Source organism: Strix uralensis, chromosome 28 (genome assembly GCF_047716275.1).
Source record: "Strix uralensis isolate ZFMK-TIS-50842 chromosome 28, bStrUra1, whole genome shotgun sequence".
NCBI classification, from domain to species: domain Eukaryota; kingdom Metazoa; phylum Chordata; class Aves; order Strigiformes; family Strigidae; genus Strix; species Strix uralensis.
The window spans coordinates 1,735,987-1,760,981 of record NC_133999.1 but is presented as its reverse complement, the minus strand read 5'-3'; the positions used below and the strand labels follow the sequence as shown (position 1 = coordinate 1,760,981).

The window sequence follows — 24,995 nt, the reverse complement described above, 5'->3', positions numbered from 1 at the left end:
GTTCTGTTGTTTTCTGCAGACAACCTGTCAAGAAAAGGTACTGGAAAAGGTGCCTAAGTCAGGCATGCTGCCTGGGAAGCTGAGGCGTGGCTGTACTGACACCCCCGGCCACCCTCCCCACCCCCTGAGTTCGTAAGCAGGGTCCTGGGGTCGTGGGCGCATCCCCTCCGGCCTGTTGCGCCGGGACTGGCCGGCCCGGGGGGTCGCTGGGTGCCACGGGCACCTCCAGAGTGTGGTGCGGGTGCTGCGCCGGCCCCAGCCTCCCGTTCCCTGAGGGTTTGTGCTTCGGGTACCGGGTTGTAACAGGGGAGACCAGAGAGGCCTCATTGCTGAGAGACGCTGCTGTATAAACCTGTTTGATACTTGCACGTGTGTGTGGTACATTGATTCTGGGTGTTCTTTATATCCACGTAGAGGTGTCATTACTGGTGTACATTTAGAAACATAAATGTGACTATACTGTACACTTTTATATTTTATAAATTAGTTTTTTAAATGTCCATCACTAACCTTTCCATATATCAAACATACAAAGAAATAATCAGTTCTTAACCGACTTCCTTTGCAAGCGATCCGCTTCAAAGTATGGAACTTCCTTATTGCTGAGCTGTATAATATTCTGAATAAAAGCATCCAATAAAGCTAACAAATACTTGAATTAACCAAGTGAGAAATTACTGCAAAGAAACATCTTGAAAGAGATTTAGGGAAAAAAAAAAAAAAAAGAAGGGAAAAATATGGACAGCATAAAATATTCATATTGTCAGCAAACAAGCAGAAAATGTTTCATTTATAGAGCCAGACAGACGCGATATAGGAAATAGATATGCTCCATGTAAATTTATTAAGTGCAACTTTCTCTCTCTCTCTCTCTCTCTCAGATAAAAAACCTCTTCATGAAATAAAATCCCAAAGTAAGTTATTTTTTTTCTCTTGTAAATATGATTTCTCTCATCTTCTCTGCCATTCTGTTTTATTTGTTTAGGAGCTAAATAAAACTGAAGGTTATATGAAAGGCTTTCACATCTACTGAAAGCATCTTCTTAGCAACTTTGTGATCATAGATTTTAGACTAAAAATCGAAAAGCGACCGTTCTTTAGTAATTTGTGTCTGACTGGGAGCCCTTTCTACAGGCATGCTTATCTGGAAATTGATCTCTTGAGGACTTGTAATTAGAAAAAAAGGAATTAATACAGGAGTTTGGCTTTCTTGGGTCAAATCTGGTTCCGCTGCTGCCTCTGTCTGATCTCGTTCAGCTCACGTCGGCCTTCATTTATCAACTGGTAGAGGGTGTTTATATGCTTTACGCTGTAGAGAGGATATAGATGTCATTTATATACTGCTTGGGGAGGCTTCTACCCTGCACTCTTTGTTCCTCAGTCTTAGCCTGATTTCAGTGGAATTCTAGTTTAGAGGAACACATTTGGAGTGAATTGCCTAACTGAAAGATTTTCTTAAAGAAAAGAAAAAAGACACAATTTCATCAAAACCACAATTTCCGTGAGGCCTATCTGCTTTAAAGCAAACACATTGCTGCTTCTTTCATAGACCATACACAAAATTTTGAAGATTTCTGACTGCTTCATTTTCAGCAAAAAATTGTCTTCGAATTTTGACAAATAGATTCATAAAACACATTTTTGGGTTAATTCCTTTAAAGGACTTAAAACAAGAATCCACCTGTACTGAGAAGTAACACGTGCAATTGCTTCTATCTTCTTTGAAGACAGATTCTTCTATTATATATTACAAAATATGTAGGTATTAAGTCCGGACATTCCTCCAGGATATGGAGGCATAGGGTGATCAGATTATTTGAAATTTTATGGAACTTGAGCCCTAAAACATTAGGAAAATGTGTGGAAATCTTAACCTGAGCTGTAGCTCCTTTGAGCTCATGTGCTGTAGACTGCAGAAAAATTTCTTGCTGGTTTGAACGAAGCCTGTTTGGTTATCAGATCCCAGAGTACTCCTCTGTCTGATCAACCAAGAGTTTTAAAGGATCTGGTCGAGTTCAAATCCATGTAATCCACTGACAACTTTGTAACTATTTACAAAGGAACGTAACTAAATGGCAGCAAAAATGTGATAAAAAAAATAGTAATTATAGAGGAGCACAGTTATTGTGCAAGATGGCTACAGCCTGGGTGAGTGAAAGGTGTTTGGCTTTTGAAAAGGTGTTTTAATACGGTGTAGGGTGCACAACAGCCACCCGGCTTCACCAGGAAACAGTTCCGAATGCGTAGAAAGCTTGTGGTGAGAATACTTCTCCTTTACGTTTCCAGTTCTTAAGTATTTCTAAGGATACCCAAAATCAAATTTAGATAGCTCAAAAACATGCTGTGGCTGCCTTGGCCGCTTAAGTGGTTTTAATTTTGTCATCTTGTCTCACTGGACTCGTCTCCTAATTGGTCACGTACAGTTGGTCTGTGTCATAACGTAGCTCAGGCAATTGATACGGTTCTGCTCGTGTACCTGCGCAGTTCCCATTTAATCAGGGAATCTGGAAAGAATATCAGTCAAATCGCTTTATCTTCTGATTTATTAAAAAAAGTAACTTTAATGGAATTGATTTTAGCATAGAAGATACTTGGGAGAATTAGAGGGTTTCTTTATAGCTGTGGGGTTAGAAACATATAATACAGCTTGTTGCTATTCAGCCAAACAGGAAGTTAGTTTAAGACTGCATGGATCATCGTTGATGCAAAATCAAAGTCAATTATGAAGATAATTGAGAAACAACCTGTTCTACTAAATAACCTCTTCCATGGTTCTTGATCCTTGTTCTCGAAGACTGGCTGTATGAAGAAACAGACTTCAGGTTGCTAAGGGGTACCAGAAGTAAGTGACAGAAAACTGGGGGAGGATGGGGAGCGGGAAGAATCTTTCCAATCTCGTAGCAAACTAACGGTAGGTGGGGGGAAATGTGCGCCCCGCACAGCTCCTGGAAAGCACTTATTGTAAATGAGATAATTTAATCAATTACGTTTCTAATGTACTAAACCAAATGTTTCATTTTCTGCTCCTGCACATCTTAAATTATCTTCAGGTGCTTTATGAAACTTAATCATAGTTAATAGAAACTTCATTACCATCAAATGTGCTTTCAATAAATGTTGTGTAACAGTGTCAGGGGTGAAGTATAGGCTACAATTACCACAAACATGTATCCTGCCACTGGAATGTATAAAAATCGTAGTGCTCTGCGAGAGCCCCTGCCTCCTCTAGGCTGGGAGGATGCAGCTCATTAAATAGTAATTGGTTGACTAGAAATGTTTTCCTTTTTAGTTTGTTTGTTTTTCACTTTGTTCCCTTCTGGGAAAAAATAAAAGCAGAAAATTACTGCGTTCCCCAAATTTGCCATGCTTTTCTCTTTTCCTTTAATTTTTAGTCTCTCATGAAAGGAATTACCCATAAGAAAGACAGAAAGGGGAAGAGATTAAAATGACTTTAAAAAACCAGTATTTGTTTCCAAAAAGATACTAGCATCCTAAATCAAAATAAAAGTTCCTTTTCTTAAGCAGATATATTCCCTAGGAACAATTCAAAGGAATACCACATCACTCTTGTTTTACTCTTTTAAGATAAAGCTATTTACAAACCTACCAAGTTCTCAGAGGGGATGTCCTTTTCCTCTGAACTCTGTGTGGTTTAGTTACTTTGGGTTTGTGGGTGGGGTTTTCACCTTGCAGTGGGATAGTTCTGGGAACACCTGAATAACTCTTCCAGGTCTTCTATGAAACAGAACAATGACCATTTTATTAAAGATAAGGAAATTCAGAAAAAATAACTGTAAGAGCTTTTAATCATAAAATATATAGAAAAGTGTCAAATTCAAGTTCTAGGGATACTTACAAGCATTCACTGGAAACAAAATTCTCTCTCCAGAAAAATTTTGCTTGAGACAAGCTGTTCTAATTTTTTAAAATTCTATATTCTTGCTCTCATCTTTAACCTGTGTCCAACAATCTTGTGCAGTTATAAAAGTATAAGACTTAAATTATCTGACATCTGAATCGATTGAAAAGAAGCAGCTGAACTATTTAAGTAGCTTTAGAGTATAAATTACAATCACTCACAGGTGAGAACTTGAGGTGGGTTTTATATTCTGGTTTTGATGGTGAAAGATCAACTCCTGTATTTGCTACCTGCTGCCATTATGGTGCAGTAATTTTTTACTGATAGGTTATTTCTGCACGTTTCAGACTTGTATAATTTATTATCCCAAGAAGGTAGAAGAGGTAATTCAAATTTTCAGCGCTCTTCTGTTTTAAAGTAATGATCAAAATGGAAGATGTAAAGGTGCTTCATGTGAAATAACTACCAGCTCACTATAGTTCTCCGGAAAGGCAAAGAACCCACTTGCTGTCAGGTTTCTTCCACCACTGGAGATATTTAGCATTTCTTCTCTTGGCTAATTCCTTGCACTCATTAACCACAAAAATTAAGTCAACAGTAGAGTTTCACAATTAATTCCCTGTAACAACAAAATAGCTTGGGAGTAGAAAACTGGAAGAAATAGAAACGTAATTAGTTTCTGTACTTTTCTTTCTGCACCTGATACTAGAGAATAAAATGGAGGTAAACCCGTACGTGATGGAGGCACTGGGTTGGGATTCGGGCTCTCTTGGTTGGATGGGAGGTACGTCAGGGGTCTCCCTTTGGGACTGTCTTTCTGCATTTACTTTTTCCATCGGGCGTAAGAGGACGTGGGCATCTCCTGCTGTTAGTCTGAGACATTCACATTGTCAGCTAACAGATCACTTCCTGAAATTCTGAACTTTGAACTGAAAATGCTCAAAATTCTCCTTACAACATTTTTCAAGGGGGCATCTCATGGAAAAATGGGGAAAAAAAAGGCCTCAGAAAAAAATCCTTTTCTCTAGTAGTTTATTTAGTAGAACTGTGTGGCAACTGTGATGCTTTAAGAAGCTGGGTAACAGTTACACGTTTATTTAGTTGTGATTACTTGTGACACGCCACTTCTGAAAGCTGATACTTGCATGGAAATTTTGTGATTTTTTTTTCTTTTTTTTTCCTTCTCAGCAAGTTCTAAATGTGTTAAAAACAGAAACCTTTTTCACTATGAGGTTATTGGAAAATTGAGCAGAATTTTTGCAGAAGTATTTTCTGGCTAATTAGCAGTCCTAGTAAAACTGATTTCAAAACATTTATTTTGGGTTGAATGGGATGTCGGAATGTTGTATTTGGGGTTGACTGGGAACAGTTTGAGAATGGGGGTGCTTCCTATTAAGGATGTTTGAGTCAGTTTATTTTCCTTGTGATTCAGCTGCCCAAGTGAAAAACCCGTTGCGTGGCCTCACTCCCAGGAACCCTCCCGTCTGCTCCAGCCCCTTCAGGCAGCGTTTCGCACTCGCTCTCCTCGCTGCTGCTACTCGTGGGGCGTTTCGCTCGCGTTCGGGCGCAGTCGGCTCTGGGCTGGGTGCTGGCAGCTGGCGGTGCCTTCCCAGGAAGTCAGCTGCTCCTGTTGGTAGTTGTCAGGCTCTGCATTTACATGAGAAACTGGTGAGCCAGGAAAATTGGCTTTTCTGCTGCTGCCCATAGGTACTCATTTCTTTCATCTCAATGGTCGGAAGTTTCATGTTCATTTTAAAAATTCAGCTCAAATAGTTATCTGATTTTCTGCAGGAAAACATATGCACAACAGGAGCCTCCTCCCAAATACTAATTAAGTAATTACAGTAATTGGCTATTTATTAAATGCTGAATTTAACTTCCTACCCTATTTCTGTACATTGCAGTTTATTTACTGATACTGAATAGCCTGGATTCCCTAGTTATTTTGTCACTGTCGTTTGTTATAAGTAAGTGCACTCTCTGTACCAAGGGCTTCTCACTTGACAGCAGAAGCACCGCACAGTGGGATCACAGATGATGTAGAGGGTGAATACATGATTCTCTCTTCTCTAAACTGGAGTTTGGCATTAAGGGAACTATCTAAGGACCCACTAAGTGTACTTGCCAAGTAATTTAATTTCATGGTACGTGGTCCCAAATCCCAGAAGATGTAGAATAGCAGGACTGGATAATTCAATTACATAATATTGCAGGTTTCATTTGGATTCATTCTTTCAAAGCAGTGAATTCTTTTTTCTCTGCTGTAAAAGTTTGAAGTCTTAGAAAACTTGGTTGTAAGCTTAGTGCATGCGTGGGATCACAGGGAAGGTTTGGGTTCCAACCTGTTTTTAAAGACTGAAGGCACTTGCAGGAGTCCGAGGAGATACGTGGGATCTCCTCGGCCCCTCTGAGCTGTGAGAGCACAGACTGTTCCTTCTTAGACTAAAGCTCACACAAAAAATAGAGAGAGGGGGAAGGGGAAAGCTCCACTAAGATTTTTCAGAGGATTCACAGCCTCCTGGATTAGCTCCAGAATTCAAACCTAAAACTTCCATGTCCCTGGAAGCTAGCAATAGATGAGAGTCCTGCTGATAGCTAAAGCAGCCCTCCCGAGCTGCGGTTGTTCCGGGTCCTGCCTTTAAGGGTTGTATTACCATACCTTAATGATCTCCACTGGGCTGGAATGGGAAGCGAGGAGCAAGGAGCCCAGGCTGGCAGCGTGTGCTGATGAGTGGGAAGCGCTCTGACTGTTACAAGTCCAACGCTCCCATTTTAAAAAAGCTGTAAAGACCACGATGCCATCCCTAAAACAGGGGAAGCTCACCTATACGGAGTGATGCATCAGGAAACCCGTGCAAACCTCCTGAAGTTAAACAAGGCCAAGGGCAAGGTCCTGCCCATGGGTCAGGGCAGTCCCAAGCACAAATCCAGGCTGGGCGAGGAGTGGGTTGAGAGCAGCCCTGGAGCCAGTCTGGAGGAGGCCACGAAGATGCTCGGGGGGGGGGCTGGAGCACCCCCCACTGTGAGGACAGGCTGAGAGAGTTGGGGGAGTTCAGCTGGAGAAGAGAAGGCTCCGGGGAGACCTTAGAGCGGCCTCCCAGGACTGAAAGGGGCTACAGGAACGGGGGAGGGACTCTTGAACAGGGGGGTAGGGATAAGATGAGGGGTAACGGGTTTAAACTGACAGAGGGGAGATTTAGATCAGATCTAAGGAAGAAATTCTTCCCTGTGAGGGTGGGGAGGCCCTGGCACAGGTTGCCCAGAGAAGCTGTGGCTGCCCCCTCCCTGGAAGGGTTCAAGGCCAGGTTGGACGGGGCTTTGGGCAACCTGGGCTAGTGGAAGGTGTCCCTGCCTGGGGCAGGGGGGTGGGACTCATGGGTTTTAAGGTCCCTTCCAACCCAAGTAGTCTGTGATTCAATGAAATTTGCTCCTGCTGTCAAATGTTTGGTTTTCAGTGTTCCTTTGTGCTCCACTATGCTGCTCCACATTCATGTCTCCAGCTTTACCTCCTCGGCCACGTGTCTGTGGCCTCACGTTCTCCCCTTTGCTCACGGCCGCCAGCTCCAGTCAGAACATTCTCGTGAGCGTTGCTGACTTGGCAGCCGCTTCTTCTCCTTTCAGATATCGAGACTGCCAGTGACATCGCCCTGTACTCTGGCCTGGGAGCAGCAGTCATTGCTGTAGCTGTGCTGGTGGTTGGCGTTACCCTTTACAGACGGAGTCAGAGTGAGTACGGCGTGGATGTGATTGATTCATCTGCACTGACAGGAGGCTTCCAGACATTTAATTTTAAAACAGTCAGACAAGGTTAGTGTTGTGATTTCATTTTCTTCTCTCCAGAGCTCCTACTGAAAAGAGATGCTGAACTCATATTGAGGGACTGGCTGTGGGAGGGCACTCCAGCTCCTTTGAGGAGCTGAACGCTGCAGCACCGGGAGCAGGGGCTGGTGGTTGGAACAGTCTCTGCTACTGCTCTGTCATGGCAGCTTGGACAAATGCATCATCTTCCTTGACCACACTCTAAATGCTTTAGAAATACTGTCACTGGCTTCTACACTGACATTGGTGACTTAGAAAAAGCCCAAACAAACCAAAACAAATAAACCAAATCGAAACAAACCCAGAAAGCGCGTCTGTAGTTCCTGTTCAGTTACAGGTCTTCTATTTTCTTTACTCCAATAAAATGATTAGTTTTTTACTGTTAATTTGAGAAACCCAACTTTAAGTATTTTTATAAGCTGCTGTTAGCATGCAGACATCCACATTCTGAGGTCTGTGGGAAATAAATGTGTGTAAACATGTATTAATTTAAACAAAACAAACAAAAAAAACCCCCAAAAAAACTTTAGAAAGCCACCAGTACTGTAAAATATGGAAGAAATGTTTACTTTCACTGAAAGCAACACTCAGATGTTTCCTGGAATATTACTTCCTTCGGACAGAAAGGTGGGGAGGAATACAAATGGTGATTACTTTAAAACAGCCTGTGTCTTTAACTCTGTGCTGACATTCTAACATGAGACCTGCCTTAGTGTGGGTGGGTGGTTGTGTAGGTGGGGTGTGAAAGTCTCCCCATCTCTCTACTCTCTTCGGAAGAGTGAAATATGTTGCAGTTTGGTTGGGTTTTTTGTGTTGTTGTTTTTACAGTTACTTTATTTTCTGGGAGACATTCCTCACCAAGCATAAATTGCAAGAAATTGGAAAAAGGGCTTGGTAGACAAGGATGTTTGAAGGACGTTTACGCAGTCATCCAAGCCTTTAATTAGAGTCATGTAATTCTCAATGACTGTCTCAAATAGTAACTTGTTCAGTTTGCCATGAAAGTCTTGTTTTGAGTCTGGGGAATTGTCTGTTTGACTTAATGTTTCAAAAACATTAGTTCTGGATGCTCTGAAAATATCTGAGCACGCCAATTTCTTTTATGCCAGGATGCTATTAGTTCAGTTTCAGTTACTTTGGGTTCTCTGTCTGTGGGTTTTTAAAATAAGAACATTTGTAAACTAAACAATTCAGCTGAAAAAAAGGCCAATTCTCTGTTCAGTTTGCTGAGAAAAGAGAGCACAATACTGACATATGGACAACAGATCAGCGTGATCCAAATTTTATTCTTCGGAGAAATGCATTTATAATGCTAGCAACCCAACCTGCAGTCCCTTAAAGTGATCAGATTTTCAAAGCTGCAATACAGATAATCTCCAGAAAATTACTTACTTTGGAAAACTTCTATTTACTAAAAACCAACCAAAGAAAAGAACCCCAAAAAAAGACCAAACCAGCTAAAGGATTCAGGCCCTACATCGAGCCATTCCTTCTCTTTTTCTCAGTGTTTTCTGAGCTAAAATGCTCCTAAATGAATGACTGTGGTATTTTTCCCTATATTATTACTCTTGTCCCACTTTGTTTCAACCCAGTTTCCCTCAGGCATGAAGCTATCATTTTGTGCTGCTCATGGAAAAGGTCTGCAGGAAGATTTGTTTTCACCCAATCGGTTTTAACGTTAAAAAAAAAAAAAAAAAAAAAAAAGAAAAACAGTATATGCAAAAACCTGAATCCAGAACAAAAAGGAAGTTCCTTCTTGGATTCACTCACTCTGGAGTTGCCTGAAGTGCGGAAAACAGAGTGACCAAGTACCTGTTAGATCTGTTGCATCACTTCATCTGTTTTTTAACATTACTTTATGTGATTTTGAGCTCTGAGAGTATCAGGAAGGAAGGGTGGGTCCCAAAGGAAATGGTGGAGAGTTCAGAAAGAGGCTTCTGATTTAACCTCTCCAGGAGTGCAGTGAGTGACTCCCTGATGTGCTTCCTTCTGCCAGGCAACTCCCTGCTCTTGAACTCCTCCATGCAGCCGGACCTGACGGTGAGCAGGACGTACAGTGGGCCCATCTGCCTGCAGGACCCCCTGGACAAGGAGCTGATGACGGAGTCCTCGCTGTTCAACCCGCTGTCAGACATCAAAGTCAAAGTGCAGAGTTCCTTCATGGTGTCCTTAGGGGTGACGGAGAGGGCCGAGTACCACGGGAAGGCACATTCTGGAACTTTTCCTCATGGGAATAATAGAGCTTTTGGAACAATACAGGCTAGAAACAAGGCTACGTACATTCAGAACCTGTCTTCTATTTCAACAACAAGTGAGCTGAAGACAACTGCCATTTTTGGACACCTGGGTGGCCGTTTAGTGGTTCCAAACACAGGTAGGTAGATCCTTTCTCATTAAAAGCATATAAAATAATTCTAGATTAAACTTATTTTGCCTGATATAGTGTTCTATAACCAAGTTTAAAAAAAAAAAAAAGAAAAAGTAGGGGCTTCCTTAAGGCAAATTTTGGGAAGTAGAGTGTGTTGCCCACACAGGAGACATCTGATCAGAAGAAAGCTTGGGCTGAGTCGTAAAGAGGCATTAGCCTATTTGAACTGTTATAAATTACTGCCTCTTGATGTCTTCAGTAGCTAAGTCATATTAATCAAAGCTGCTGCTTACTTGGATCCTGATCCAAAAGAAGGGCTCCCCAGGAAGGGGGTCGCTACTGGCTCAGCATCCTAGATAATGGGGTCGTATTCAAAGCAGAATCTACATGCAGCAACGTCTGACTGCGTTAACGTCGTCAGACCTCGTGATGTTATTGAAGTCTGCAGCATGTAACGAACGGGCGTCCCTGGAGGATAGCTTCCACTCTCAATGAAAACTCCAGCGCAGCTTCCCTTAGCGTTTACTCCGGGTTTTCTGGTTTTCTCTTTCTTTTAACTCAGTAATGACAGATTTCCATCGTGGGGCACTTCAAAGTCAACTGGCATTTCAGGAACTGGGCTGCGCACTGAAGCATCGCAGCAGAGATGCTCAGTTTGTGTTGTTTAAGAAGTAGAGTTTGTTTTGTGACTTCAGAGTTTTGTGAGACGTATTTTAGACTTAAGAAATTGTTAATTTAGCTGAAAACGTACGGCACCAAATTAGAATCAAATAAAGGATGTTAAAATCACAGTCCTGCAGTATGTTGCACTACATCACTACGTTCATATCATGACGAATAAAATTCCTTATGTTGGATGCTTTCTTTTTCAAAATGGCAAATGTAGCAGAAATAGCCAGATACCACCACTGCTAGCTACCAGGGTATCTTTCAAACTCTGGTGATCTTTGTTTCACTTTAAATTCAATTTTGTTTTCATTTGGCTAGTGTGTCCAGGCTTATCTCTTAGTATCTAGTTGAACTGAATGATTTAGAGCTTTATCCTTCATGTTTCATAAAATGGATACTTTAAAGGTTACCATAAAAAATGTGGTCTGTATTTAGAGAAGATTGATAACAGTGTATAATTCAGGGATACAGTGTTTAGTGTGCGATCATGCACAACGCACAGAATGTATTCATTTCTCAGAGATTGTTTTTGTGTTCAGGAATGAATATTACAAAGGCAGAGGCGCTAAGTCAGTTAAGTCATAAATTAAGAAGTCCCCCATACTATATATTTAGCTGCTTTATATAATGATAGTCCCATCAATTAGATTATTTAAATACGTATTTGGTCCACTTGCAATTTATGTACTTCCTTCTGCCATTTATGTAGGATCAAATTTGCTAGCCAATTGTAAATTATAAGTGCAATCATGTCACTACTGAGCTGAGGTTGCGCATTGTGTGACATATGCAAAGTAAAATACAGTCCCCCTGCACTGAATATGCTGTACAACAGTTCAATTTCACTGGTACCCGCTGGAAAGCATCCTTGTTAACTTCTGATTTATACCAGCGGCGTAAAAGGAAAATCATAGCACTTGGATTCACTAGTTATTACGTATAGGAACAAAAAGGTACGGTGACTTCCATGCAAATTCAGATTGGTTAGGTGGTCTCTCCATTATGACATTCCTTGTGATCCTAGAATTATCAGGTTGGATTTCAAAGTTAGAAAGGGGCAAAGAGGCTTCAAGAAAAGTTGAAACCATGATTATGCCTTGTAAAAAACAGAGCTGTGCAGATGACAAGGTGTGTACCATAACAGGCATTCTGGCAAATAAGAGACTCAACAAATGATTAAAATCTTTCAAAACTGGCTTGCCCTAACCGCCTTTCAGGAGCTGGCAAAGACGAAATTAAAAGTTACCAAAAAGGCACACGTGCTTTTGACTATAGTATTTTAAACAAAAAATGAAAAGAACAATTAAGGGAACTCAACAGAGATTGTTCTGTTGCTGCCTGTCAGGATAACAAGACCATCAAAATGACTGGGATTACAAACACTCTTGCTGGAAGCCTTAAGAAAACAGCTGATGGTACCTTTTATTTCCATAAATTATTCCCTTTTCTGGGAGTGGTGAAGCAGACAAGTCTGCCTGTACTCAAGGATGAAGAGAAGCCTAAAGTCACATCTAGACTATGAATCCAGTGTCAGTTAGTGACACAAAACAATGGGAAGTCAACTATTCAAGAGCTCTGTTGGAGCAAGAAGTTTTTAGGCATATCTCTATATAATTCCAGGCTCTAAGACAGTTAAATGTTAATGTGGATCATATTAATAATGTATTTTCCTTTCATCTGATAATGCCGTCGTCAGATCCACTATGTCAGAGGAGCGTCCTTCTGCTCTAGTGGACGGCCCCTCGAGGTCTTGTAAATCAGAGGCCCGTTGTGCACTGGTCTGTAGGTCCAGTGCCTTTCCCAAAGGTAAGTTCTGCCTTTTGCTCTTTTGTAGGAGTCAGTTTGTTGATACCACATGGAGCTATTCCTGAGGAGACTTCGTGGGAAATCTATCTTGCCATCACTCAAAGGGAGTCCAGGTAAGAAGCGCATAAAAAACCACACACACACATCCAGAATCTGTGGAACTGTCTCGTTTAATGGATTTCTTGTCAACACTGTCTGAGGGAATGGAATGTGCAAGAGTCACTCCCATCTTCCCTGTTGCTGGTGTGACCACGTGGTTGTGACGTGCTGTATCGGTGTAAACGACAGCAGAAATAACCTTTGTGCGATGCTTCTGTGAAATCCCCTGGAATTCCTGTGGATGCTGTTAAAGGGTGGGATACCTCAAGCAGATTGATGTTTGATGTGTGCTGAATTCTGAGTCAAGGATTTTATCATTTTTGATTTGCAGCCTTATGTCACGCAAGTCTACAGGTGCTTTCAGTAGTTACCTGTTACAGAACCTTTGGGTCACAGACTCCCATAACGTGCAGGCAGCAGGTTAAAATTCACTGTCCAGGTCATCAGTTTGAATGACCTGATGGTATGTAGGTACTGAACTGTTGTCACTTCATGACAGATGTTGGGTAGCCTAGGTGATGCAAATGCTCTGGACCATTTCTTAAATTATTTTGTTTTATAAATTATAAAATCTGCTCCCCAGCTGGATTTGCCAGCAGCAGCTGATGAACAGTAGAAATGAAACTGCACTTTGACCCTTGGGGTTTTTTTCAACATTGCATCTGGTGGGACAGGAAGGTGCTGTTTGAAATACTGGTGATCTTTCATAAATAAGTCAAGTTAGTTCTCTGAGGTTCTCAAGGTTTCAGCTCTGTCATACTTATTTCAAAGACAAGAAAGGAAAAAAGGAAACAAATGGAAGAACTATGGTTTCGCAAATACAGGCCATTGGTCTGGGGTTTTTTACATTGGTGCCTCACATATGTAGCAAATGTCTATCGTACAAAAGAAACCTAGCTCATTTCAGGAATTTGCTCTCAAGTTACCGCCTAGACACTAAGCAAGACTTAAGATACCTCTCAAATTACTACACCTTTTAGTGTTCCTAATGACTAGTCGTGCTGTCTACTGTCAGCATCAAACCTCCACCTATCGTTGTAAATACTTGTCCCAATTCCTCTCCCCATGCAAGTGTTTGAGTTCAAACAACACATGAGAAACTCCCCTATCAGTTTTCTGCCTGGTTTCCAGGAATTTGTGTCCTTTTGCAGGTCAAATACAGTAAATATACCCCGTGTCTCAGCTTCTCAGTGAGGTGTTACTCAGGAAAGCCTGCCACAGTCATTCTGGCTTATATACGGTGTTCAGGTATTTTCCTTCCCCCCATCCCCCTGGTTTAAGGAACCTTGATGTTACCCTTAAAAGATTAAGTGTCAGCAAACAGAACATTCGGAAATCTTGTGCTCAGCCTTTGCCTTGTGCTGATATGTATCACTTAAGGCTTTGTTTTCATTACTGCCAAGTATACTTCACCTTCTTCACTTACTGTTTACAATGGGTTTTCTTTATTTTATGACTGTCAGATCTAAGTAGAGTCAGTCTAGTGCCTGGATGAGACCTCTCAGGAATATACTCATATTGCAGACAGCAGAACCAGCAATTTACATCTTTTTTACAGCCCTGTTCACCTTGGCGTCCCTCCCCTTTTCCAAGCTAGATAGAGCTCTGCTGCTGCAGGTAGGCCTCTACGGCTGAAGCAAACGGCTCACCTCCTGCTGTCACTAAAGGTCTGTAACGATTGTTTTAAAGAAAAAAATCCCTAAAGCCAGAGTCTTTACCCATTTAAACCTAGAGGAACATCTAGGTACCTGATGTCAGCTTCTAAAGTAGTAAGGTATTCTGTGTCCTTAAACTGTCACGTGCTGCTCTTCCACACCTCTGAAGGACTGTGTTTCAGCAGTGGACAAAGGCAGCTCTCCACTGCCCTTCTCTGGAGGATAAATGACTGCTAAATCTTTTGAGATTGTCAGACGAAAAGTGACAGGAATAATCAAATTTTGTTGAATTGAAGTAAGTTCCTGAAAAGCACTCTGCAGTCCCCCTTTTTTGAGCTGTTGCCAGAAGTCAGCTGTGGCGTCTCGTGTGCATCTCTGCAAGCACGAGACCATGTCTTCATCCAGTGAAAAGCGTCCGTGGTACTCTCAGCTCGCTGAGATCTGCTATGTGCATGTTCTGTAACGGAGCTCGTTAATTCTGTAATGCAGCTCTGTTCCACTGAGGCTTTTCAGTTACATTTTCTGACCTTTTTTTTCCTTGCTCTAATCTAAACTTCTCCTGAATTCATTTCTTCTGGTTTTGATGTTGAGTCCTGCAGCTGCTCCTAATTCTGCATGAGGCTGGCAAATTGTAGTTCAGTAACTGCACTGACAGAATTTATTGGTCCTACCTTTACATTCAGTCTTACAAGTTGCAGTGAGGTACTTCAAACAATATTTTTGGAAAAAAAAAAAAAGTTTTTAAATAACTTTCTTACCCTTCTCAAACTGCCCTTTCATAATTTACATTCCAGACAGTGCTAAGTGAATAATCCATTGTGTAATCTTCAATTGATTAATTTAAGGATAATTTCAGGATACATTGGTCCCAGGTGAAGAGCAGTTCACTGATTAAGCTTTGTTTTGAGTGCTTGTGAGAGGGGCAGTTTTTAGAAGTAATCAAAGGCAGGTTTGTACACCTGGAGATAGGAGAGTTTGTTATAGTTCTATACAGCAGTTATTTCTCTTATCTCCCTCACCTTAAGTATACATTCAGCTAAAAGGGTATATCTGAGGAGAGGTGGAAAGAAGTAAATAACTGCATATACAGTAAATATTTGCTTACAATAACATATAGCTAAATGATTGCTGGAATTTTCCTTTAAGAACTGAAAGATACAAAGCTGCCTATAAATTTTAAAGCCTAGAACTATTTTTCAAAACTCAAAGTGAAATTTTTTTTTCCTCCTCTGATATCTGAACTCCTTTACGAAAACTTTCATATTCCATCCCCATCTGCTGCCATAGGTTTTCGGTCATTTTCAATGAAAGAATCAGATATGCAACAGGAAGGAAGAAAAATAGTTACTGTTTGTCTTTTACTATTTGTCTTTTACTGGAAAACTTACAGCCTTTTGATTTGGATGGATTTGAGGAGACAGATCTGGTTACTGACTGGTTTTACCTTGCAACAATGGGAGTATTAAATACTCGCATTTGGTCCTGCCTTTGCCTAATAAATGGCTCAGAACTGCACGAGGGCCCTAATACCATGTCGGTTACTACAGAGAAACACTCTTGCTACTTGCAACAAGTGTGAGAGTTCATCTCATTAACTGATTTCAGTTCATTTGGCATTAAATAATTCCCAGAACTCCCATATGTTTGTCCAATATGTTCTCCAAGGGGAATGATTCTCTAAAAGCAATCAAAGAGCTCCTTTCAGACGCCCCTCCCGGGTCAGTCACACCCCCCCCTCTGCGATGGATGCGCTCGGCTCTTACAGAGCGACCCTGGGAGCTGCCAGGGGCTGGGACCAGAGCCCACACCATTTCAGTCACTCTGGCTTTTTCATTTTCTAAATTTTTAAATTTTTTTTTAATGAGGTGGGTGGGAAGGCACTTGGTAGACCACAATCAGAGTCTCCCAGTCATCTCTCACATCAACATTACTAGGCTGCTCCCAGGACTCTCCTACCACTAATGACATTATTTCTTTTTGTATCTTGTATATTTGTGTTTTGTTTCATTCTTGATGCTTGAAAAATTTTAGCTGTTTCTGATAGGAATCATCACCAGTAGCATAACTAAAACTCCGGATTCACATCTCCTAAAGGGGTTGTGCTGAAAACAAAATAACCTGTATTTGGCTCCCAGCACTGAAGATGAGTTGTTGAGCTTTGTACTGGAGGTAACTTCAGCAAAATTCCACCACCACCACCACCTCCCCACCCTCCCTGTATTTTATGCGTTTGTCAGCAGCAGCCACTTGGCACAGGACGTGTGTGTTGGGAGAGAGATAGGATAGAAACGCACCAACCAGGTTAAATGACTCAGGTTTGACTCACTCTCTGGAAAGATGCTTTTGTTACCCCCTTCCTGCAGCTGCATCAAAACAGAGATAAGGAAGTAGAACGCACCAGCCTTTGCCGAGGTACAGCACAGAGGAACCGTATGAACTGAATCACTAAAAAATAAATATGCATAAAAGTTGGCTTGAGGCCTTCTAATAATTCTGAGATTTTTCTTTGCATTTATAAGTAACTGGATGATTTCTTAAATGAGCTGGAAAGAGAGGTGATTTGGGGTAACTGCTGGAAGGTTTTATTTTTAAGGAAATCAAATGACATTTGTAAAGGGTAGCAGTGGTTGGTGTTAAGTGATGGTATTTTGTGCAAAAACTGTTTTCCTAGCAATGTAGCAGTTGTGAAAAATCGTTATTCATAGGCATAAGCAGAAGCAAGTTGTTTTTTGCTTGAACTGTTTGATTTCGACAACTCTCGCGTGTCTCTAAGCGGCTCTTTGCTGCAGCGAGGCCTGCAAGCGCTGTCTGCTGTGCGCTCCCTACTCCTCCCTCCCCCTCTTACACACTCCTGTTCAAGAGGAACATGGCAGCTTGAGTAGAAGCTCTGTCGGTGCTTTGATTTTTTTAGCCTAAGAATCCTACAAACACTTCGAAGCACTGAGGCTTAGGGAGCATTTATTATTATGACACTTGAAAAAGCAAAAGCAGAATTGGCCTTTTTTGTTAGCGTGTTATGTCTTCTTTTTTCACTCCAGTCTTCATCTCACAAATACTTGTACGTGTAGTCTTTAGTAAGGGATGTCACTGAAGTTGTTGGAACTTTTCAAGCCTTTAGCAAGAATGGTGGTTTTTAACTGCATTTTCTGAGCCCCTACTCTTACAGTTGTACTGAGGCTGCTCCCCCCAGGTGATGTTAGATGGATGTGCAAAGTCAGTGTGCAGGATTGCAGTCTGATTGATTCAAGTGCTGGGCTACACCAGCGTGTGCCCACGTCAGAGGCACATTCACTTCGCTGCGTTACCCCAGTTGGCTCCGGGAGCTGAGGATTTATCGGTGCGGCCACGACGCGCTGGGCTCAGCACGGCCAGTGTGGGATGGGCAGGTTGTGGCCGGGCTGCTGCTGCAGAGCTCGACAGGCAGTGTTGCTGTTAGCTTGTGACATGGCAGTGGAAGTGTATCCTAATTTTTAAAAAAGGGATTTTCCCCTTATTTATATCTTGGTTTGATTATTGTATCTTCTTATATATATATCTTGGTTGAGGTTCTTTCCTTGCTTTTATCCTTAGAAACACCAACATGTCCAATAATTTAGAGGCCAAAAATTTGGATCATACAACCCAGATGAAGGGTTACAGTGTAAAAAAACAAACCAAAAACCCCCAAACCAACAGGGCAAGATGTTTCAACTGCTAGTTTTAATGGCTAAGAAACGAGTCTCATCCACCTTGTCACTGGTTCTGCACAGGTAGTTGTTATAAGAGGTGTGGAAAACACACTGATGTGGGACAGGGTTAAATTTAGATTTGAATGAAAGAGAAGAAAAGATTCTTGTCAGACACTTCATCTTTATAACTCAGCAAGCAGTCAGTCTAACCGAACACAGGCAATTACGTTCAGGTGAGATGAATCCCTGGACTTGGGCTGTGCTGATGGGCTCTCCACTGACGTATCTACTTCGCAGAGTTCTAAATCTGAGCAAAGAAGTCCTGTCCCTGACGGCTGCTGGAAGTTACCTAGCTGCTTCATTCTGCAGAATGTAAATGTGTTTTCAAACCAGGGAGATCACACTCAATCTGGAAAAATTTATGAGACTGTTTTTAAACCATAATTTGTTTTATCTTCACTACTGTGAAAATATTGTTGATGACAGTCTTTGAAGGCAGAATTAGATGGTAATACTACCAGCTGGTGCATAAAGCAAGGCTTACTTGCACAGAGTCATTTTAGTGCTGTATTTAGTTGAACAAATTGAAATGTATTTTGAAGACCGGAATCCTAAACTGACCAGCCAAGGATTTGAGTAGATGTGGCCTAATAGTTTTGTTTCATCTCCAGCTACTGCTTCTACATGAAAATTAGCACAGTAATTGGCTTGCTTATCCTTTTCTGTAACAGATGAGTGAGGTACTTAGATTTTAACTAAAAAATTTAAAAATTTGCAGTTAAAGTAAATTTTCACTCCTTATTAAAAAGAGCCTGACAGACGTTATTGTCTCTTCCCCCACACAAAGCCTACAGCCAGAAGGCACAGATGTTCTTCTAGGACCAGAAGTAACTTGTGGGCCCGCAGATTTGTCTGTCAGCACGCCCTTTGCCTTGACGATACCACACTGCGCAGAAGTAAATTCAGAGCACTGGAATATTCACTTGAAAAAAAGGACACAACAAGGAAAATGGGAGGTAAGTTTAGCCTTCTGCTCCCACTTAAAAGGTTGTTATTAACAATGGAAACTTGATTACGCTTATTCATGCAGGAGCAGGTCAAAGATTATGTAAGTGCTAGAAATAGAAATCTTAGACAATTTTAAAGGATTTTGTACTTTGTTAAGAAGCAGCTAAACTCTTTTCAACTATTTTACTAAGATGTGCAAAAAAGGGTCAAGTTTGGATCTAGTCCATGTGACACGAGGAAGTGTTCATTTTCTCAGATCACTTACTAATGCAGCCAGTAGCCATTTATTTTTAAAGACATTGTTTTGATAGATCATAGCTCCCACTCACGTCAGAACAGATCCACACAAGGATTTATAAAGCAAGTTATGGAACTGGTTGAAAATACACACTCCAAGTTTACTTCTTTTTTAAGCTAGAAGGATCCTCCTGATTTAAAACTCTTGTCTCGTACATGTCGTTTTAACGGGCATTCAGTGATCACGCTGTGCTCATAACCTCTGAGGGATTAGCGTACATTAAACGAAATATTTTGGTTTTTTAGTTGAACATGTACTTTCACATCCTGATTTACTGGGGGAGTTAAGCTTTGTGCATTCATGACATGCTGTTTGATCATTTGTGTCTGTCCACCTGCGTTTTTTGAAGCCCACTGGCCATCTTCAACTGGAACTGCTTGGTAGGCAGCAGTCTCCAACATAGTAAACTTCCTGCGTCGTTTGGGGAGACAGCCTACTACTAAAACTCCTAAAGGGATGGCTAAAGCACAAACCAAACTGTTACTCAAGATTACAGAAATCCACACAGGTTAGAAAGGTGCTGAATTTCCCAACTGTAGAGAATTCACTGTACACGTTAGAACTGCAGAACCCAGTAACTAGACACAAATCCATAGGCAGTCAGAATTTATTGCACTGCTGCTGATGGAACTATTTGGTTCATCACATTGTGAGGGGAGCAAACCAGTAGTTAAAACATTCACGGATACCATAACTCACTCTATCCTTTTCCTTCCCTAAACCAGCTGTTGCTCTCATTTAAACCATTTCAAGTTCAGCTTAGTTTTCCCACTTTGGATGCACTCAGTATTAGTGAGTTCCCTCACTGTTGGTTACAAACACCCTGGAATTAATGAGGAGTGTAACACCGCAGTGTAAGCTGCTCAAATACCTCATCTAATGATGCTGTAATGCAGAGCTAAGCATGAAAGGCAGAAGAGTGGGATAGGTAGTTTTTTGATGAAAGTAAACGTGACTGTAATGGATATTCTGAAAGGAAGTCAAATACCAACTATTGTTCAAGGTTTGCTTATTGACTTTAATCTTTCAGGTAACTTCTTAACTTGGCATTGGGAAAAAAATTAGCTAGGAAGTCAAGAGCACTTGAAAAAAGATGCTAAAATTATTCATGCATCATCGTTATTAGTACATGCGTTGAAGTCTGCACAGTCTATTGCCATAAATCCCATTGCTGACTCAGGGCTAACTGGGAGTTACCCCACAGCGGTAGCCCACCTCCTCCCCTTCCCTGAGGTCAGCGTGAGCAAGGAGCGTGCAGACTGGCTCTCAGAAATACTTCACATTCCAGTTGAATAAAAATAAACAATGTCATGACTCCTATTGTCAAGGCCTATTGATTTTATTATTTTATTTTTTTTTTAAACCTGAATTTCATTTTGCAGGAAGTGATGTCTGTGGAAGAGGAAACTACTTCTTGCTACTGCCTGTTGGATCCTTATGCCTGTCACATTCTCTTAAACAGCTTTGGAACTTATGCTCTTATTGGAGAACCGATCTCTGACTGTGCCGTTCGACAGCTGAAAGTAGCGGTTTTTGGCTGCCTGTCTTGCAATTCTCTGGATTACAATCTGAGAGTATATTGTATGGATAACACACCTTGTGCATTTCAGGTAAATGGTTTCACTTCGCTAATTTGGGTTTTGTTGTTTTTCCATCGAATACCAACATTCCTTTATTCCTGGGGATAGTTCCTGGGCAACAGCAATAGTCCTGAACTCACACAAAGGCGAATACTCTACTTTTTTATGCCACTGCTGCAGTTAGTCCCTGAATGTCTCTGCACTATTGTTTCACTTGTGGATTTACACTGCAAGAGCTTTAGGGCAGCCAAACTGTCTTTTCATTTTTTGCCAGGCAGATGGAAACCCACTCTGCCCGCATTCTAGACTAACCAAAAATCCCATAGCCATGGTTAACACAGCACAAAGCTGCAGCTGATAAGCAGAGGGTGTTAGGCTGGGCTCTGTGCCTTGGCTACTGCGTGGCACAGGCAGAGCTTGCCCGCATCTGGAGCTGAGTGCTGCTCTGCTACAAGCAGAAAATGTAAGTCATTATCATTTGATGTATAGTATTTATCACGCTCATTATCCTTACACTGTCATTAGTCAGTTCAGGATTTCCTCTCCTGCTCACAATTTGAGCAAGAAGAAAGAGATTGCCTCACCAACAAAAGTTAAATTATAATCGTGCATTTCCCCTTTAAAAAAAAAAAAAAAAACAAAAACAAAAACCAAACCACAAAACTATCCCCAAGTGGCGATTTAAAATTAGCATTTTTTCTACCTGGTTTTCCAAGACAAAACAATGAAATTCACTGGCTTTTTCAGCTTTAGTAAACTCAGAAGCTGTAACAAAATGGTTTTCTTTTGGGAACTGAAATAAAGACAGTTGTGACAGATGAATTTTTGCTTCCTTTTCCTATCATACAGAATAGAAACATGAATCTTAATGAAGCACGCACTAATGTCTGTGTGCTTCCAATAAAAGCAAAGTCACTGAAAGGATTGTTAAAGACTTACAATAGCTTTGTAATTATACCCTTTATAACACTTCCACAATTCGTGGGCTACCAGTATTTTCCTGGATGAGTCTGTAGAAAATTGTTAGAAGAATAATTACCAGTTTTCTGCATTCACAGAAATTAGAACAGGGTGTTTGTACATAATGAGACAACTGTATAGTTATGAAATTATACTTCCCTTAAAAGGATGCTGCATCAACTTCATGCCTAGTGTAAATATTAAGCAGTGAACATGGAAAATACACATTTTTTTTGTTGGATAAAGTATCGGAGTTGTGCTTACCAAGTTTTGATTGGCATGTTAATCTTTTACAGTGCAGTCCTATATAAGATACAAAATTTCTTGATTTTTCACTTTGTCCCTGTGTGAGAACTTACCTGACTTTTCTAACAGATGACTTTGCCCTTTATGCAATTCCGAGTGTGCTGGGAAACTCTTGGCTCTCAAAGTATAAGAGAACCAAGTCCTCTGTATTTTGTATTTTGCTGTGGTCCTGCTGAGGCTTGTGGAATTAAGGACCATAAGCATTATTAAAGGCAGAGCAGTATTTATACAACTATGGTACATTAAAAGAAAAAATTCCAGCACATTCAAGGAGTTTTGAAAATAATTATGAAATAAGCTACTCCCTTTGCAGTTGACAGCCAAAAAACTAAAGTCTCCTTTCTTTCATATAAACCCAGTCATCAGGAGTTAAAACCAACTGAAGGGCTGTAAATTGGTTCATAACAGAAATCCATTATTATAGTTTCAGAAAGCTCTAGCAGTCGTTATATTTTCAGAAGGTCACAATGATTCCAGTAGCTCTTCTAACAATGACTTTGCTACTGACAAGCACTAAATCTCTTTGATGTACATAGATTTTGTATAATTTATGTGGACAAAAAAAAGTAATTTCGAAAGACTGCTCGCTAGCTGATTCTTAAAGACTTCTGCAAGTTTTCCTCATTAGTATTTTTACTGTAACAGTACAGGAATAAACATTGTCTAAGTACAGGCAGAAGTGATTTCTTTACTATTAGGTTCAAAATTCACAGAATTATATAAACATTTAGGTCAGAACAGACCTCTAGGGGGCTGTAGTGCAAATTCCTGCTCAAAGCCTGCCCTTCCAAGATTGCTTAGTGTCTTGTCCAGTAATTCTGAAAATGTCCAGGAGAGGAGAAATGAAACTAATGTGTACACTTGGTGTGTTTCTTTAAAGTCCTGAGAGTACTTTCTCACCAAAACTGCTGTTGACTTAAGCTGTAACTGAGGACTATTCACCAAGCATGCCTTAGGTTGTCTGTCACCCTTTTAGTCTGTTAAGTAAATATCTCACTGAGCTTTGTACATCCAGTGTTTAAGGAAGACCCAACCTCTAGGAGGTTTTTATTTGAAAGCTTAATTAAAATACCAAGGATAGTTGTGTTATTCCAGAACAGAAGAGGTATTAAATTACAATGATGCCACAGTTAAACCAGTTTCCATTTTCCTCTTTGGAGGGAAGGAGCTTTACCTGGACATGGGCTGTCGTGGTCTTGCCTCCCTCTTCATGCTGCTGTCAGAGCGCACTCTGGGTGATGAACTGCTGGTAGGCTTCTTCCTAATAGTGCCTGTGGGATGCAACAAAATAGTAACGATCAAACAGTGAAAAAGAAAACTGGCTGGCTTTGATTTGAAACCTCAAAACATGAAGACAGCCACTACTGCGTTGCAATACCCTTAAGTTTCCTTCTCGAGCACCAGGCTCCTAATGCGAAGTTATGTGGGTGTTGAGGTGGCGCAGAAGGAAACGCAGCGTCACAAGCACCATCGCTGCGGCGCTGGCAGCACTGAACCATCCAACTCCAGGGGGGGAGTGTGAATGCCAGGGCCCGTCATCTGCCCCAGGAGAGAAGTACCCAGTGCTGCAGCCTGGTGTGCTGTAGGTGAACGAGGCGCCTTCCGTGAACATCAGCTTTCATTAGATTTGGTATTTGTTCCTAATACTGAAAAAACTCTTTCCTCCTCTGCCATTGCAGGAAGTGGTTTCGGATGAAAGACTCCAAGGAGGACAATTACTGGAGGAACCAAAACTTTTGCATTTCAAAGGGAATACCTTCAGTCTCCAGATCTCTGTCCTTGATATCCCTCCTTTCCTTTGGAGAATTAAACCATTTACTGCATGCCAGGTACTTGCCAATTTTATCTGTTTACATCTGCATTCAGAGGAAATAAGAATTTTCACTGGTATAGGCATAACCCAAATCAGACCGTGGTCCCTTTTATTTTTGAAAGGTGTGGTTTATAATCTCTTGAGTATTCATCAAAAATGTATTGCCTTACGATTTTGACAAACGCAGATTTCATATATAACAGAATGCTTTAAATTCTTCATTTTATAAAAAGGCAAGCTTGTACTTTCCCCCATTTCAGCTGCCTCCAACGGAAGGCCTGTATTCTTGTTAAAAATTATCAGCCATGAAAATGTTTTTGATATCTTTGTCATTCCAATTTCAATATAATTATGAATATATGGGTGAAAATGACATTTAAAATGCAATCATTTAAATGTCATGAGTTCAAATTACTGCACATATATACTAAGAATCAGAACTAAGGAAAAGTAAAATATTTTTTCTGTAGTACCTTAATTAAAGACGCTGTTGAAGACAGGAAAGTAAAAATCAAAAGAAGAATTTCTAAATATATTGGTTACTGGAAGTTACAAGCGATGTGCTGGCACATAGAGTGGGCTGGTCGTTTAAAATACAGAACCCAATTAGACTATGTAGTATCTCTCTTGCCAGAAGCATATAGAGAGATGGTTATCTATCACTCCGTATTTTGCCAAAAAAACTGTTTTAAATGTGTTGCCATGTTCTCCAAAACATGAATGTAATGGGCTCTGAAACTTACAGACCCTGATCTATATCCAGATAAATTCCTAAATCATTAAGAATATAAGGATAATTTATGCTAGAAGAAATGAAAAGCCGCATCATTTTCAGCTTCATAGGAAGAACAGCTTGCTGCTAAGTGTTCTGTTTATTCTACTCACCTAATTGCATTTTAAAAGACAAATCAATCTGTATTAAGATGCCCCACTACTGTATCAGATACCTACTGAAACTAGTACCTTCCCGAGCAGTAAAAAAAAAAATGGGAGTTTTCTCTTAATACAACAAATTGAGTTTTGCCTCACATGTTGTAAACACTGCTCCATGCTTTGATTAATTTGCTGTCTCTTGATCCCTTGTCCA

The 24,995-nt window shown here is 40.8% G+C and overlaps 1 protein-coding gene across 4 annotated transcripts in view; it reads left to right on the top strand.

Annotated features, from left to right (window-relative positions):
• The window catches only part of UNC5D (unc-5 netrin receptor D), a 156,834-nt gene that overhangs the window by 117,189 nt on the left and 14,650 nt on the right, over positions 1-24,995 (top strand). Inside the window, exons 8-14 of one of the 4 annotated variants that reach the window (XM_074852199.1) lie at positions 882-914; positions 7,481-7,585; positions 9,675-10,052; positions 12,550-12,634; positions 18,791-18,959; positions 20,632-20,859; positions 23,775-23,924. In XM_074852199.1, coding sequence (XP_074708300.1) covers positions 882-914; positions 7,481-7,585; positions 9,675-10,052; positions 12,550-12,634; positions 18,791-18,959; positions 20,632-20,859; positions 23,775-23,924 — 1,148 coding nt within the window. Of the gene's footprint in view, positions 1-881; positions 915-7,480; positions 7,667-9,674; positions 10,053-12,549; positions 12,635-18,790; positions 18,960-20,631; positions 20,860-23,774; positions 23,925-24,995 lie in introns of all 4 variants that reach the window. The other 3 variants (XM_074852197.1, XM_074852200.1, XM_074852198.1) reach the window with 3 other exon arrangements.